The sequence below is a fragment of the Catharus ustulatus genome, chromosome 3 (genome assembly GCF_009819885.2).
Source record: "Catharus ustulatus isolate bCatUst1 chromosome 3, bCatUst1.pri.v2, whole genome shotgun sequence".
Classification (NCBI taxonomy): Eukaryota; Metazoa; Chordata; class Aves; order Passeriformes; family Turdidae; genus Catharus; species Catharus ustulatus.
Window position 1 is genome coordinate 117,109,885 of NC_046223.1, and position 17,785 is coordinate 117,127,669.

The 17,785-nt window shown below is 47.3% G+C and overlaps 1 protein-coding gene across 1 annotated transcript; it reads right to left on the reverse strand.

Moving 5' to 3' along the window:
- Nucleotides 1-4,764: 4,764 nt before the first annotated feature.
- On the reverse strand, nt 4,765-16,791 carry LOC116993833 (L-threonine 3-dehydrogenase, mitochondrial-like). The gene is made up of 10 exons (XM_033054953.1): nt 16,723-16,791; nt 14,422-14,535; nt 11,897-12,098; nt 11,543-11,585; nt 10,389-10,459; nt 9,786-9,935; nt 9,356-9,528; nt 8,394-8,484; nt 7,700-7,969; nt 4,765-7,518 (listed from the first exon to the last, which is right to left on the reverse strand). Exons 3-10 carry the CDS (start codon nt 12,078-12,080, stop codon nt 7,379-7,381), a joined length of 1,122 nt encoding a protein of 373 aa, XP_032910844.1. The 5' UTR covers nt 12,081-12,098; nt 14,422-14,535; nt 16,723-16,791; the 3' UTR covers nt 4,765-7,378.
- Nucleotides 16,792-17,785: the final 994 nt, after the last annotated feature.

Genomic DNA, 17,785 nt, shown 5'->3' on the forward strand with positions numbered 1-17,785 from the left:
GGATGGATGGATGATGGATGATGGATGGATAATGGATGGATGGATGGATGGATGGATGATGGATGGATGATGGATGGATGAACGATGGATGATGGATGGATGATGGATGGATGATGGATGGATGGATGGATGGATGGATGGATGGATGATGGATGATGGATGATGGATGGATGATGGATGGATGGATGATGGATGGATGATGGATGGATGGATGATGGATGGATGGATGGATGGATGATGGATGGATGATGGATGGATGGATGGATGGATGGATGGATGGATGGATGATGGATGATGGATGGATGGATGATGGATGGATGGATGGATGGATGGATGATGGATGGATGATGGATGGATGGATGGATGATGGATGGATGATGGATGGATGGATGGATGGATGATGGATGATGGATGGATGGATGGATGGATGATGGATGGATGGATGATGGATCAATGATGGATGGATGGATGGATGATGGATGGATGGATGATGGATGGATGGATGATGGATGGATGATGGATGGATGGATGATGGATGATGGATGATGGAGGGATGGATGGATGGATGGATGGATGGATGATGGATGGATGGATGGGTGATGGATGGATGATGGATGGATGGATGGATGGATGGATGGATGGATGGATGATGGATGGATGGATGGTGGAGGATGGATGATGGATGGATGATGGATGGATGGATGGATGGATGTTGGATGATGGATGATGGATGGATGGATGGATGATGGATGGATGGATGGATGGATGGTGGATGGATGGTGGATGGATGATGGATGGATGGATGGATGGATGATGGATGGATGGATGGATGGATGATGGATGTATATAGTTATGGATGGATGGATGGATGGATGATGGATGGATGGATGGATGGATGGTGGATGGATGGTGGATGGATGATGGATGGGTGATGGATGGATGATGGATGTATATAGTTATGGATGGATGGATGGATGGATGATGGATGGATGGATGGATGATGGATGGATGATGGATGGATGGATGATGGATGGATGGATGGATGATGGATGTATATAGTTATGGATGGATGGATGGATGGATGATGGATGGATGGATGGATGGATGATGGATGGATGGATGGATGGATGATGGATGTATATAGTTATGGATGGATGGATGGACGTGTTGCTATTTCCTTGGCAGCTCCTCAGCCATACTGAGTTTTAGAACAGCTCAACAAACTTCCAGGAGGAACCTGTGCCGATTAGGACTTTACAAGGCCTCTGCCTTCCATAGAGGCAGCAAAATTCATGGAGAAGTGAGAAGTGGTGGGGTCAAGGTGTGAGCCAGGGACTTGTAGGGGGAACCAGAAAATTTTCACCATGTGGCTTAGTGGGAATGATGGCATCCAGTTGTAGGTTGGATTTTTGAAGGTTTGTTCCCACCTTAATGCTTATATTCATTCCTCTGATTCTGTGATCAGCTGTCCTGGGCTTGGAGGAGCAGGATCTGCATCTGCCTGACCCCTCTTCCTCCTCCTGCTACTCTCAAATTTGGCTCTGACCCGACTGGGAATTACATTTGTTTGTTCTGTGCTGTTCTATGTTGACAGCTTCCACAGCACCTTTAGGTGGGGGAAAATTGCAGGAGGAATTTTGTTTATCCCCAATTTCCAAAGTACATTTTCCTCCAGCAAGGCTGAGTGGGACATCTCTTGGACCCTGCCAGGATTTCAGGCCTGCTCAAACCACACTTAACCATGGGAAAAAACATGTGGCAGGAGGAGAGATGATGAAAAAGCAGGAAGATGAAGAAAGGTAAATTGCTGTTTTATTGACATTCCCTCCTTTCACCTTCCCCAAAGGCAAGAGCAGCTGGGAAATGTGTGGAGGCACATGTGTGTCTCCCAGGACTGGGCAGGAGTCAGGAAAAAGGAACATTTATTTCAATATTAAACATCCACATCAATCACAAATCCACACCAAACCAAGTTTCCCTAGAGCTGGAGCTCAATAAACCATTTATCCCATGAAACAAATCCTAGGGGTGGTGTTTGTGTGCAGCCAAACACACTCAGACTCTCTGTGATGACTTCTCTATAAGAAACCCTACCAAAAAATGTCATTTTAGCAGTTTATCACAATTTAGGGCGTGTTGGCAAGCTGTTTCTGATCAATTATGGTCTAATTTGTGTATTTACCAAAGGAATATTGCTGTGGATGGATATAGTGAAAAATTGATCCCACTAAAGTAAGATAATAAGATAAAGTATTATTATAAATAAAATATTAAAACTTAACTACACATTTTGGAGCTCACATGGTTCCTATTCATTTCTAGAAGATCAACTTTCCCTTAAAATTACAAGGATTAGAAAAGTAAGGATATTTCCTAAACCTCCTAAGGGAGTTTCTCAGCATCACAAGGCTCCAGGAAGAAGAGCTTTAAATATGCACAAATTCTGGGGACTTTTGGGCCGTGTTGGGTCAAAGGGGATGAAATCTGGACTTTACTTTCTCTCCTCTGACTCACCCCTTTCGCAACAGCTCTGCCAGTGACGGATCTTTAACCTGGAAATGTGGAAAGGCTGCAGGGATGAAGTTGCATCACACAGGTGAGGTGACATCAGCCTGGCAGCAATGTCCCTGCCGTGCCAAAAAACGATCCTGCTGTCCTTGGAGCCGGGTGTGCCCTGCCAAGAACCTCCTCCTGTGTTAGGGCTGCTCCAAAGTTCGTCAGGGAAGTTCCTGAGGATGCTTTCCCAGCCCAGTTTTCCATTCAGCTTCACATCCACCTGTGGAAAAGTTCACAGAATTGTGGAATCTTGGAATGGTTTGGGTTGGAAGGGACTTAAAAATTATCCAATCCCATCCCCTGCCGTGGGCAGGGACACTTTCCACTATCCCAGGTTGATCCAAACCCATCCAGCCTGGCCTTGGACACTTCCAGGGATCCAGGGGCAGCCACAGCTTCTCTGGGAATTCTATTCCAGACCTTCCCCACCCTCCCAAGCAACAATTCCTTCCCAATATCCCAATGGCAGTGGGAAGCCATTCCCTGTGTCCTGTCCCTCCATCCCTTGTCCCCAGCCCCTCTCCAGCTCTCCTGGAGCCCCTTTAGGCACTGGAAGGTTTTTCTCAGGTCTCTCTGGAGCCTTCTCTTCTCCAAACTGAGATATCAAAACTCTGCTTGAGGTCAGTAGAAATATCATCCTGTACTCTGGAGATCCATATGAGATGAGAAGGTGGAAAACTGTTTATATTTTTTATATATCAAAGATGAACATTAACGTGTGTGCTGCCCCTTTTCAGGTGCCCCAGGAGGCTGCACAAGCACTCCAGGGGCAGGAAAACATCCTAAACTGCTCCCAGCTGCAGAAACAAGGGCAGGAAACAACTTTCTTTCCTGGCTGAGCAGATTGAACTTCCATAACGGTGCTGCTGAGGCACAAATATCTTTTGAATTGCATCTCCAGAGCGGTGTGTGCCAGCTCTGTGTCATCCCAGCCATCCTGAAAGGTTTGTTCCAGGGGTGCCCCCTCCCTGCCCCTCAGCCACAGCACTCCACAGGCACTCTGTGCCACAGGGAATGTCGGGTCACAGCTATGGTATGAAGCCAGAAATAGCCTGGAGAGCATTTTTCTGGCCTGAGGCTCCAGGGGAAGGGCAAATGTCAGCTGATGTTCACCTAAAATAGACAAAACCTGCCTGCAGGAGGGCAGGAAAGCCACCAACCTGGCTGAAACACAGAGTGTGGGGATCCCAGCCCTTGGATTTCCCTCTGGATAACACAGACCCTCTCCTCTCTTCACCTCCCTGGGCTCAACTTTTCCCTGCAGGAATGCAGAGCTCCTGACAAACAGATTCCAGCCTGAGGAGAGGCAGGAGGGGTTTTCCAAAAGCATAAGGGGTTAATGCCCCACATCCCTGCCACCTTTCAACTCTTCCTGCACCTGCCTGATGTCTCAAACAGCCAAGAAAGCAGCTCCAAGCTCCATCCAACCTGACACTTCCAGGGATCCAGGGACAGCCACAGCTTCTCTCTGGGCACCCTGTGCCAAGAATTTCCTCCTAATATCCCATCTAAACCCACCATCCTTTGGTTTAAGGTTATTCCTCTTTGTCCTGCCCCTCCATCCTTTGTCCCCAGTCCCTCTCCAGCTCTCCTGGAGCCCCTTTAGACATTGGAGGGGGCTCTGAGCTCTCCCAGCCTGGCTCCAGCAGCTCTGGAGGCAGCACCATCACCTCTGGCATTTCTAAAAGCCAGGCTGGGCTTGTGGCAAACAGGACTCGACAAGATCCAGACCGAGGATCAAAGGGAAGCAGCTGGGAAGAGCTGGGTGCTGCAACACCCTCCGAAGCACAATGGCCACATGAGTCATTAAACTGTGCTCAGAGGGAATGTTCTCCCCAGCAGAGGCTCCCATCATGAGAAAGGTGAGGTGTGGGAGGAGGGAAAGGCCTGGTTTCACCTGCAGGGAGGGTTTATCCACGGATTGAGGAGGCAGGGTGGGGCTGTGGTGTGGTTTACTCACTCCTGCTGACCCATCACAGGTTGTGCAACAACCTTTCTGCTCAGACACAGAAACAGGGAGCCAGCAGGACCTCAGCACCCTCCCAGGGAACAATTCCTTCCCAAAATCCCACCCATCCCTGCCCTCTGGCAGTGGGAGCCATTCCCTGTGTCCTGTCCCTCCATGCCTTGTCCCCAGTCCCTCTCCAGCTCTCCTGGAGCTCCCAGCACTGCTCTCACCTGCTCCAAGCAAGGATGACAAACCCAGCATCCATCTGCAAAGGATTTTATTCAAGTAGGCATTACCCACAACTAACAAGAGTTGAAAAAAATACTCTTAACAACTTTTTTTACATTTTTTTTTGTCCTGAATAAGTAATTTAACAGTCACAGTGCTCAAGTGTCACAAAGGAAGTCTCTGCCCAGAAGTCAAACTTCCAAGTGGTAGCAAAAGGTAGATATCTTGTAGCACATCAAAAAAAAATAAATTGTGACATCATTACAAGAGAAGTTAACGTGAAAGACATGAGGGGAAAAAATATACAGATCATTGGTGAGATTGAGCATGAGCATTTCAAACAGGATGTGGACCTTGGAGACAGATTTAAAAACAGTCCCTGATTGTCACCAGCTTCCTCCAGAGCACTCTGTTGGAACATGGTTTATTTCAGATTTTTAAAAAATTCAGTTGCTTAAATGGCTGCTCCTAAACAAGGCCAGCAACATCTTGGCAGGAAAAACAAAACTGTTCAAAATGCCATGGGTTTGTATTTCACCTTTGCTGTGACAAATCCCACCCCTGAGGACAATGCTCCAGAAAAAAAGAACATTCCTGCTCCTCCCTCTTGCTGAACTGGAGCTGGGAATGAGGGTGAGGGGATCAGAGCCCAGGACTTTGAGAGATTTTAAGGAAATGGAGTGAGAGCCATCAACAACTCTTTATTTTACACTTCCTGAGGGTGGAACTGAGGCACTGAGGAGTGGACAAGACACTTCCAGCCCTTCCCCTGCTGGCTGCAGGTCCCTGGGGGATAATCCAGTCTGGATCCCATCCTCTTGGGAGGGCAGAGGACAGAGCCCAGCCAGCCTCTGCTCACAGGCTGACTTCACTGGCCCATTGGGCCAAAAATTACACTTGAGCTATGTGAGAGTCACAGCAGTGGCCAAGGTTTAAAAACTTGTCCTTTCAGCAATGTAAACAATATAAAAAGGTTTCAGCAACAGCCACGACCCTTGAGCTTAAATACCTGGGAAATTCCTACTTTGCCCACAGATGAAAGGATAAAATAAGTACAAAACCAAGAGACACAAGTGTAACAAATGTTTGAAATAAGTGGGTTTCACCACAGAATCTTCATTGGAAGGTTACTTTTGTGAGGAAACATATTCCCTGCAGGAGAACTCCTGCACAAAGAGACAGAAGTCTGATCATGGCAGGGTTACAGACAACACAACAGACTCACAACCACCAAAGCACAGTCACAGAAAACACAGCAAACAAACTGTAGGCAAAAAAAAAAAAAATTTGAATTTTTTAGCTACATACACTACTGGAGTATACAAGACAAAAAAAAAAAGTTCCTGTAGGGAATTTCCAGTCATTTTGAAAATGAAAGAGATTTTTTTTTCTTTGAAAAAAATAAAGTCCAAAGCTCCCAGAGGCTGTTTCTCAGCTAGAGCAGCTGACAGCTCAGACTCACATCCATGGAAATTGGTATTTTACCTACAATGACTTCCTGTCTCTCCAGTTTGTCATTTCCTGAAGTCTCCTAAGTAGCTTTTGAACTGCCACCTCTTCCTCTCACACATCTACTAAAACTCCCTCATTCATCCAGAATCTCCTGTGCATGAAACTCAACGAGCAGAACAGCCCTTAGCTGTAGCTAGAAGATGGTTTCAGCTTCTGGATCCCTCTCTGAAGAATAAAAAGGTGGGAGTTACACACAAACAACATCTACAAACACAGTGCACGTGGAAAATGGGGTGAAACAGGAAAGATTTCCAAGGCTGATCTGATTCTACCATAAGGCCCCATCCTCAGCCCACCTTTAAAACTTGTGCCAGGCAATCTGACACTGTGCAGGGACACCAAAAATACTGCAAAAAAACCCCAGCCAAGGTTTGGACCCTGAAATCCCACCCAGCTCACATCCATGGAACAGCTCTTGGGATTTCAGCTCTCCCTCCAAGCTCACACTGAAGGCAGTGACACTTGTAGAGAACAGGACAAAGCTTTGCTTGTAAACCCTGGGTTTTTTTTAAAGCATGATGAGAATTTCAAGTTCTATTCCACTTCACATTTATAAGCAGCACCATAAGAATGCTACTCTGTATGCCCTTGGTATAGAAAAGTTTCTGCTTAGACAGCACTAAAGAAAGATATAAATAGGAGCAACTGAGCAAAGTTTGATTGCAAACTAGAATTGCAACGACCCCCTGCAATTTGGAAACAAGAAACAGCTCTTCTGATGTCTCTTTTGCTACAACCTAACATCCTCCACCAGGAAAATGCAAAAGCTATTGTTAACTTTTTGGGATATGCCTGACAGGCCAGGCTGGACAATGCCATCCCATGTTGTTTGCCAAGGAAGAGGCAGGAATGATTGGAGAGCCATCAGCCAGGAGGAAGTGCTACTTTTGGTGGTTTTTCCTAAGTGTAAAAGTTCAAGAACTCTGTGTTTGTCAGCAGTGCTGTGTTTGGGGACAGCACCCAGTGCTGTTGTTTATCTAAAGGACATTCCAGCTACAGGATGCTTCTGCCCAACTCTGTCACTACTCACAAAAATTAGGAACTGACACGCTCTAAGACTCAGAAAATTAGAAACTAAAATGCAGCCATTTCTTCCTGGTCCTCTGTGGAAATCTGGAAACATCTGAAAGCATTTCAGTTAGCTTGGGCAATCCTAGAGTCAGAGCCAAGGTAGCTGAACATGGTGGTCACCAGCTCAGGGAGGTCATAATCGTGTTTCCAACCCCAGTCCCTGCGCGCGTTGCTGTCGTCGAAGTTCATGGGCCAGCTGTCAGCTGCAGGGAAAAAAAAGAAAAAGAACCAAGAAAGGTGAGGTTTAGGAAAAAATCTGTCTGAACTTTGAGATGTTTCATCTCTACTAAAGCTGAATATTGAAGTGTAAGACTTGAACTGCACAGGAGCAATTTGTCAGTTCCTAAAAAGAAGAGAGACTTTATTTTGCCCCTGAATACTAACCTATAGCCTGCTTGACTTGATCCACATTGTAGGTCACCTGGAGCTCAGGGACATACTTCTGCACCTCCTGGGCCAGCTCCTCAGGAGTGAAGCTCATGGCATTGATGTTGTAGGTCCTCATGGTCAGGGCTTCTGCAGGAGCCTCCATGATCTCCAGGGTGGCTTTCAGGCAGTCATCGATGTACATCATGGGCAGCCGGGTGTCTGGCCTCAGGTAACACTTGAATTTGCCAGATTTCATGGCATCATGGAAAATCTGGACAGCATAATCTGGGGGTGACAATAATGGATGGGTAGGATCTGTGTTGTGCACTTCATGACAGCCAACAAATCTCAGACCAAGCCCAAAGTCTCCCGTCTCAAATCTGACAGCAGGGCTGTGTGATATTCATCGTGAAATCACAGAGTGGTTTGGGTTGGAAGGGAGCTCAAAGAACATCCAGTTCCAATCCCCTGCCATGGGAAGGGATGCCACTCACTATCCCAGGTTACTCCAAGCCCCCCAACCTGGCTTTGGACACTTTCAAGGATCCAGGGGCAGCCACAGCTTCTCTGGGCACCACCACCCTCACAGCAAAGAATTCCTCCCCAATATCCCATTCATCCCTGCTCTCCACCAGTGGGAATCCATTCCCCGTGTCCTGTCATTCCATGTCCTTGTGAAAAGCCCTCTTGTCATGCACCAGTCACTCACCAGTTGTTCCCCCCCCAGGCTGGGAATCAGCAGAGATAATCCCTGGATACCTGAGGCAGCGGAAGTCCAGCCCATAGCGGTAGTGGTAGTACTGGGGAGGGAGAAGGAAAACACAGTTACACACCAGGAGCTGGTCACACACCCACTGAATTCACAGGGAAAACCTGCCACAGGATGAACCTTCAGCTGTCCCAGGACAGGGATGAAAGGAATTGCTGAACAATCCCCACCCCCTGCCTGGCAGCTGATCTCCCTTTTCCAGCAGATATGGATCTTTGACATGGATTGTCATGTTATCCATATAGGAGCTACAATGTTCAGAAACTGAACTTTGGGACACTTTCCAGGTTAATACAGTCCTCAAACCAATGTGAGTAAACTATAAAGATATCAGCTTTAAAAATGTTGTTTATAAATAACTACAAAGCCAAAAGAGAAGTTGTGCATGTGCAGACTCCCAAGGTTTTGGCTTTAAAGTCTTTCTTTGGAGAGGAGGAGCAAAAAGTCATCACTGTGCACCTGCTGGCACAAAGTTTTGTGCACTCCTTTCTGCAGTGCCATTCATATTGGCACAGAGGCCAAAGCCATAAAAAACAGGGAAAGGAATGACACTGGAAGTCAGTTGTTTACCAGCTTTCCATGCTTTGTGCTTTCCCCAACAAAACTCAAAAGATATTCGACCTTCAGAGCTGCCTCAGATATTGCTGAGTATTAAAGTCTGAAGGAAGGAAAAATGGGGAAAAGAATGAGTGAGGAATCTTGAACAGTGAAATTCCAATCATAGAATCATGGAATGGCTTGGGTTGGAAGAAACCTTAAAGAACATTCCAACCCCTGCCAAGGACAGGGACACCTTCCACTATCCCAGGTTGATCCAAGCTCCATCCAACCTGGCCTTGGACACTTTCATGGATGGGGCAGCCACAGCTTCTTTGAGAAACGTGTTTCAGTGAAATTCTCACCTCTCCCATGAGCTCAGCATGGACCTTGGAGACTCCATAGATTGTCCTTGGTCTCTGAATGCAGAGATCAGGAGTTGGATCTCGAGGAGAGGTGGGTCCAAAGGCTCCAATGGTGCTGGGAACAAAGAGCCTCAAATTATGCTCAGCTGCAATATCCAGAACATTGTGTAAACCTGGTAAAAAAAAAACCAAAACAACAGAAATTAGCAGAATATTTCTGCTTTCTCAGTCCAACTCCTGGCCCTGTAACAATCCCATCCCTAAGAGTGCTGCCCAAACCCTCCTGGAGCTGCGACAGCTTTGGCAATGCCACCATTCCCTGGGGAGCTGCTCCAGTGCTCAAACACCCTCTGGGGGAAGAACCTTTCCCTGACATCCCCTTCCCAAACCTCCTGTGAGGCAGCTTTAAGGCCCAAGAGGCAGCACACACCAGTGATGTTGACAGCCCTGGCCAAGGGCACGTTGGCCTCTCCCACGGCGCTGAGCAGGGCGCTGTAGTGGAACAGCCACGTGATGCGGTTGTTCACCACGATCTCCCGCAGGTTCTTGTAGTCCAGGATATCAGCAAAGATGAAAGGACCTGCAGGAGATGGGAGCAGTGGGGAACTGGCTCTCAGGGATGGATGGAAGGAAGGTGCTGCATGAAGCTCAGGCACCTAAATACATCACTAAACAGCGACGTTGAGGGAAAAATTTAGCAAGCTGCCAGCGAAAATCGAAGAATCTTAAATCCCATTCTATATCCACCTCAAAATAAAAATTCCCTAAGCATGTAAAAACAAAGCTTCATTCCCAAGTTTAAAGCACCTCTTTTTACAGCAGGAGCACAACATGCTTCAAATAATTACTCAAAGTGGAAAAACACGCAGAGAAATATTTAGGAAAAGGGAATAAGAGAAGAAAGCAACATCTTGGTAAGATTTCAAAGCAGGGAGGTATTATGCTTGTCAGTGTAATCCACTTATCACTTTGATAATTAGTTTATGAACATCAGAGGTAAAGCCAAGATTTTTTTTTATTCCCAGTCACTTACCACTATAAAAAACATTATCTGCAGGCTTTCTAATGTCAGACAAGATCACGTTGTTCTTTCCAAAGCGTTTCCTGTGTAAAGATACCCACAGGGAACAGTGAGTGCACAGTTTTTTGAGATAATCCATCAGTTGCTATTTTGTTTTGCAGGAGTGATAGCAGAGGAACAATATTTTCCACAATAAAATCAGTCACTGTACTAAACCAAAAGAACACCCAACAACCTTTAAATGCAAACACAGCATATTAAAAAATGATAAAATACTTCTAGCAGCAGTCAAGGTGTGCATATGGATAGTGAAATTTTTTAGAAAGTGAAAATGTGATGGGAAAAGACTTTCCTATCCTTTTCTTACTGGAAATTTTACCCAAGGATAATTTATTTCCCTGCAGACAACAAAGAAACCACTGGGATTGTTGTAACTGCAGCTACTTTTGTATCAACTAAGCAAACAAAAGAGAGAAATTGTGACCATGTGCTAATCAACACAAGGCTGCTGGAGAGAGCAAATCTGGGGGCATTGGAGCACATTCTGGCCTCCCATCATTTGGAAAATTTTCAACTATATCATAGAAATGGTAGAAAATATCCAAACTGCCACAGTGTTGAGTGCAGGCTGCTCACTTTTGGTCTTGGTCCAAATGTCCTCCAGCAAAGACTGTGAGCAAATGATAAAGTGGATGTGGACAAGGACATGGATCAGGGAGAGCTCTTGGGACATTCCACAATTTTTGAAAAGATATCATAAATAAAGGAGGTAACTGTGCTTGAGGTGGGGGAAAAGGAGGAGAAAAAAGAAGGGAAATTCTGAGGGTTCAGACTCTGAATACTCCCATTTAACTGGGAGCAAACAGCTCAGCAGACAGTCCCTCAAACAAAATCCTGCTCTTTAGGGAATCATGACCAAAGGATATGCAGAATGTACGTCACGAACCCACAGCAAGCACAGGAAGGACAAATAAAATGATGGTGAAAATTTAATTATAGAACCATTAAGGAAAAGACCTTTAAGATCATCAAGCCCAGCCCTTAATGTTATTTACAAAGCCAAGAGGCAAAACCAGCATTTGAAAAATAGGATTTCTTTTATAAACAACTTTCCAGACAACTATTGCTCCTAGAAGTGATGGCTAAAGCTGGAATTCCTGACTCACCTCAGCAGCTTTGCAAGTCCCACCCCGAGCTGGCCAAGACCACCTAAGAGACAAAAACCAGAGGAAAAGAAGGGTCACAATGCAGAATTCCATTATTATCCTTCTCACATCAAGAATTAGTATGATTTTCTCAGTGAGGCAGGAAGCTTTTATGTTTTTTTCTCCAGGAGTTGGTTTTAGAAGAGTTCTGGATTTAAAATAATTCACGCATGGCTCTGATCTTACCACCCAATGGGAAAGATCATCCCAATTCCAGGATGGATATTTGGGGTATTTTTACTTCCAGAACTGTGCTCTTTGAGGGTGGAAGAGAGCAGAGGGAAAGCTCAGCTGAGAAGTAGGAGGAATGCTGACCTGTGATGAGCACTCGGGGGTGATCCGACTCGGAGAACGTCACCGAGTGGAAGCTGGCGTCGGAGGCCACCTGGCGTGGGGACACCCCAATGGCCCTGACAGGCACCAGGGACACCCCACAGCCACAGCCAGAGCTCTGCAGCAGCTGGCTGGCAGCTCTGCCCAGGTTCCTGATGATTGGCATCTTCTTCTTTCAGGTGTGCTGTGAGGAGAGAGACAAGAGGTGAGTCACGAGTGATTCAACCCCATGAAATGGCTTTGAAACATTTCCCCAGAAAACCCTGCAGGGATCCAGAGGAATTTGATCCCATCCTGAAACATTCCCCCAGAAAACCCTGCAGGGATCCAGAGGAATTTGATCCCATCCTGAAACATTCCCCAAGAAAACCCTGCAGGGATCCAGAGGAATTTGATTCCATCCTGAAACATTCCCTCAGAAAACCCTGCAGGGAATCTAGGGGAATTTGATCCCATCCTGAAACATTCCCTCAGAAAACCCTGCAGGGATCCAGAGGAATTTGATGCCATCCTGAAACATTCCCTCAGAAAACCCTGCAAGGATCCAGAGGAATTTGATCCCATCCTGAAACATTCCCCCAGAAAACCCTGCAGGGATCCAGAGGAATTTGATCCCATCCTGAAACATTCCCTCAGAAAACCCTGCAGGGACCCAGAGGAATTTGATGCCATCCCAGGGCTGGGGGATTGTGCCAAGCAAGGGCTGAAAGCAGCCTGGGATGTAACAGGAGCAGAGTTAATGGATTGCCTGGAGTGAGCTCAGGAAAATATCCACAAGTCCAGGAAAATGAACACTGTAAAGCTCAAGTTTAAACCTTTTTTTTTTTTTTTTTAAACATCACTGGAAACTGTGATTTTAGGCATAAATACAGAATAAAACAAAGCTGCTTTTGGAGTGAAAGTTTTGCAGGCTGCTGTGAATAAGCAAAACTCCTCAGGATTGCATCAGCAAGAGCTGCTGAGCCACGGAGGCAGCAGGAAATCTCTTGGAAAAAAAGGAGATTTACTCCAATTTAACACTCAGGATGGATGCCCAGAAAGCAGAGGAGTGGTAGGGCTTAGCCAGGCCTCAGGAAAATGTCCTAATTATTTCACATAATTATCATTTACTCTGTGCTGCATTCAAGTTTGGGCTCTTTCTCTCCAAATCTTTCATACTGGGGAAGGAAATGCAAAGTAGCCAAATCAATGACACCTGCAGCCACAGCTGGTCATTTCTGTGGTGCAAATTTGATCCTCTCAAATAAAATCCTCAAGGCACAATCATTTCTTTTTTCCTTATCCCCTCTGAACAATGAACAATTTTTAACTCTTTCCCAAGGGTCTAGAATATGGAAATTCAAAGATTAAAGTATATTTCAAACTTCCTGATAAGGTTACCCTGTCAAATCCTTTCTTGGGGCATATATTCTGAAAAAGGAGAGCCAGGGAGATGGAAGCTCCCCACAAGAAATTGCAAAAAAGCAAACTAGTGATTAATGTGGGTGCTCCTTTCATTTCTCAGATCACCAGACTGAGAATGTTCTGGTACTTCCTATTTCAGCATGGAAAAATAAAATCTTCCAGCACTGAGACTCACAGGTCTGTGTGACAAAAAATTTTCCACTCCAAGTACCTGAAAAGACATTTGGAGCTCTGCAAAGTACAAACCAAAGTTGGCTGTGGCTAAAATTGGTTTCCCAATGTCTGGACTGGTTTTTGCAGACACACCTGGAGTGAAACCACAAAGGCTTAAGCTGTGAATTTACACCCAGGTCTGACTCAGAACAGTAAATGCATTTTATAGCAGGCACTGAAACAGCCAGGCAGCAGAGCTGCTGCAAAAACTTCTACTGATGCCATTTATTTCTATTTCAAATAAAAAGGGGAAAAAACCACATATGACTGGCTAGTAAAGCTGCCATAAACGCACAGATATATAAAGAAATCAGTATCATGCCTTAAAAACACTTCCACAAATAGCTGAAGTCAGCCCCACACAGTGAATAACTTGCAAAAGCAACTCAGACAGGAAAGCCCATTCTGCTGGAGCCAAATTTCACATCTTAAATAACTTCCAGCACTTATTAAAGAGATCTGAACACATCAAAAAATTAACTTTACTGATGTAAAATAACTTAAATGTTATAGGTTTCCCTTTTTACTATCCCAAAGAGGAATAGTTCTGTTCTGTTGGGAACTGAAGAGAAAAAAATTATCTATATAATATATAGATATAACTTATGGTGGAAGATGTCCTTGCCCATGAAACAAAATGAGCTTTAAGGTCCCTTCCAACCCAAACCATTCCATGGTATATTTTCAAACCCCTCTCCCATATCCCCTTCTGAATAGTTTCTCACTCCCTGATCTCATTTATCAATTCAAACTGCTGTTAGAAAAGTGTCAGCAAAATGAGGAAGCTTTATCCTGAAACAAAGTTATCTCCCCCATCCCACTAATTTCAACCAAAAATCAAAGCTGATTTCAAGGATTAGGCAATGGAATTTTCCCTCTCCTGTACTCACCTGGGTCTCAGCTGGTGGCAGAAGGCAGAAGCAGAGCAGAGAAGGCAATTTATAGGACACTGCCTCTTTGGAAAGCCAATCAAAACCTGACTGAGAGTAGGAGTTGTCCCACACCTTAGGAGGAAAGAAAAAAAAGGAAAAAAACCAACAAAAAAACGTGTTTGAGAGCAGCAGCAGCCAGGGATATATCACTGGTTTCTCCTGCTTGATTTTGAAATGCCTGGAAGTTTGGGATAGGCAGGGAAAGGGCTCTGAAGGTGCAAAAGCAGCTCCTCCAAGTCCCAGAACCAGCCAGCCTCGGGTCATGGCTGAGGAACAGAGTTTAAACTAATTAGTGGCAGTGCAAAAGATTAGTAGAAAGCAAACCCATGTTCCAATGTACAGTAATCTGCCTGGGATAGCAGGAAATTTCTGGGGTTTGTAAGAAGATTAAAGCACAGGGAGAGGGAAAAGAGGGAATAAAGGAAAAAAAAAAAGACACATTCATAAAATGACATTTAGTGAGTGAACTGCCAGCTGCTGATCCTCTGTGAGGTTTCCAAGGTCTTACATAAGCAGCAACACCTGCTGCTCACATCAAAGTCAAAAAAATATTTATGAGAACCAGCAGTTCTTATAAATTAGTTACTAATAGTATGTCACAATGATAAGGAAGATAAGGAAGTCATGGGCTTGGTCTGGAAAGTCCCACTGCAAGCTTCAAAGAAAATGGGAGAGAGGGAGGAAAGAGAGGTGAAAACAAACCCACAAGATTTCTAGGGCTGCACAGCTGCTGAGATGCCACGGGATTCCCCTTCCTAAACCAAAGAATCCAGAACTTTCTTCTTTTTCAGAATCTCACAGATTCCCAACCACATCCTCAGGAACATGGTCCACAGCAATGCACTGAGCTCCAAGCTCTCAACTCCCACTGGGCTCCAAATTCCACAGTTTTTCCTTCAGACCTGCAGATTGGGAAGCTCCTCTAATTTTGCCAACTGCATCAAGAGCTTGAGGAGAAAGAAGATGAAGGCACTCTGCCCATGGCAAAGCCTCTCTGGTGCCCAAGTGGAAACTCCATCAGATCCCTGCACTTGGGAGCACTCAAGCTGCAAAAATTAAGGGATATTTTCAGCTCAACCGCTGCCTGGAGAGCAGCCCAAATGAGCCCCACATTCCCTGCTGGCAATTCCTCTGCTTCAGAGAGCCCCCAGGGCAGGACACTGCGTCCCTGCTGCTGTTCCCTGGAAGGGGGGATGTGCCAGGGTGTCCAGGCTGGAGCTGTTCCCTCTGGCAGGGAGTTGTTGGCCAAGCTGGGCTGGAATAACCTTGACACACACGCACGGCTCCGGTGCCAGGGTGACGCACGGCCGGGGATGAGCCGAGCCCCTGGTGGGGCTGGCCAAGAGGAGACGTCAGCCATCAGGGACCTGCTGGAAACCTGACCTCAGCCACCAAAAATAAACATTAAAAAAATAAAAAAAAAGATTACACAGCTGCTGGACAGCGTGAAAGTCCTGGACCGGGTAAGGAGTGCAGAATGTCCGGTGTACCCTGGGCAGAAGGGGAGGGCAGGGCAGGGATTGTGTCCCTCTGTCCTGCTCAGGTGAGACCAGAGCTGCCCCCAACCCTGGGGAACAACAGCTGGAGAGAGCCCAGAGGAAACCATGGAGATGCTCCAAGGGTTGGGAGAGCTGGGGGTGCTCACCTGGAGAGGAGAAGGATTCAGGGAGAGCTCAGAGCCCCTTGCAGAGCCTAAAGGGGCTCCAGGAGAGCTGGAGAGGGACTGGGGACAAGGCATGGAGGGACAAGGATAAGAGGTAAAGGAGGTTTAGATGCGATATTGGGAAGGAATTGTTCCCTGGCACAGGGTGCCCAGAGAAGCTGTGGCTGCGCCTGGATCGCTGGAAGTGTCCAAGGCCAGGTTGGATGGGTTTGGAACAACCTGGGACAGTGGAAGGTGTCCCTGCCATGGCTGGGATGGAACTGGATGAGCTTTAAAGTCCCTTCCATCCCAAACCATTCCCGATTCCCTGGCGCTACACCCGGCACAGCCCCGCTGATGAAGCTAAGGGGCCGGTGCGGGTGATGGGCACGAACAAAACCTAGAAGTGCCACCAGCACCGAGCCGCCATCCCGGTGCCGGAGCGTCCCCAAAGGAACAGACCGCGCGGTGCCGCCCAACCCCCAGCTCATTCATTCGGCCGCGCCGGGAGCGGGGCAGCCCCGCGATCCCAAATTGCCAGAACCGGTCCGGCAGAGCCCCCCGGTCCCGCAGCCCCCGGTCCGGTCTGGCCCGGTCCGGTCCGGTCCCACACTCACCCCGCTCCGGCTCCCGCCGCCGCCGCCCCGTCCCTCCGCTCGCGCCGGGCCTGACGTCAGCGCGGCCGCCCACGGGATTGGGCGGTGACGTCACGCGGTTGTGACGTCACGCGGGGCCCCTCAGGAGCTGAGGGCGGGCGGGGCCCGCCATGGAGACAGCGCCACAGGGAGCGGGCTGAGGGGAAAGGGACGTTACAGCTCATCCCATCGCATCCCCTGCCGTGGGCAGGGACATCTTACACCATCCCAGATTGCTCCGAGCCCATCCAGCCTGGCTTTGGACACTGCCAGGGATGGAGCCGCTACAGCTTCTCTGGGCACCCTGTGCCAGGGCCTCACCACCCTCACGGGGAGCAATTCCTTCCCCATATCCCATCTATCCATTCCCTCTTTTCCTCCCGCTCCATGCTCTTATCCCAGTCCCTCTCCATCTCTCTGGTCAGCAGTCACTGGCTGAGCTGTAATACAACACCACAGCAAACCCCAAAATCCCAAATTCCCCGAGTCCCAGGATGGGTCAGGTTGGATGGCACCACTGGACATCATCTGATCCCACCTCCCAGCTCCAGCAGGGCCATCCCAGAGCTCAGGGCACAGGGCTGTGCCCAGATCATTCTGGAATATCCCGGTGAGGAGACTCCAGCCCCTCTCTGGTCTCTGTTCAGTGCTGGGTCACTGCCCAGTACAGAAGTTGTGCCTCCTGTGCAGGTGGAACTTGCTGGGATCAGTCCCTGCCCGTTCCTCTGGTGCCATTGCTGGGCCCTGGAGCAGAGCCTGGCCCTGCTCTGCCCTCCCTGCACACAGGGACACTCAGGGATGAGGTTCCCTCTCAGGATCTCCTCTCCAGGCTGAACAGCCCCAGCCCCCTCAGCCTTTCCTGGGCAGGGAGATGCTCCAGGCCCTTCATCATCTTTCCATCACTCCACTACAATTGTCTCTCCTGGGCTGTACCCTAATGATCTTTGAGTTGCCAAAAATCACCTCTGCATTTCAAATTTCCTCTGCTGCCTTCACGTCCTTCCAGTGGCTGTTGTACATGAACAGCTTCTAAAACTCACTCTCC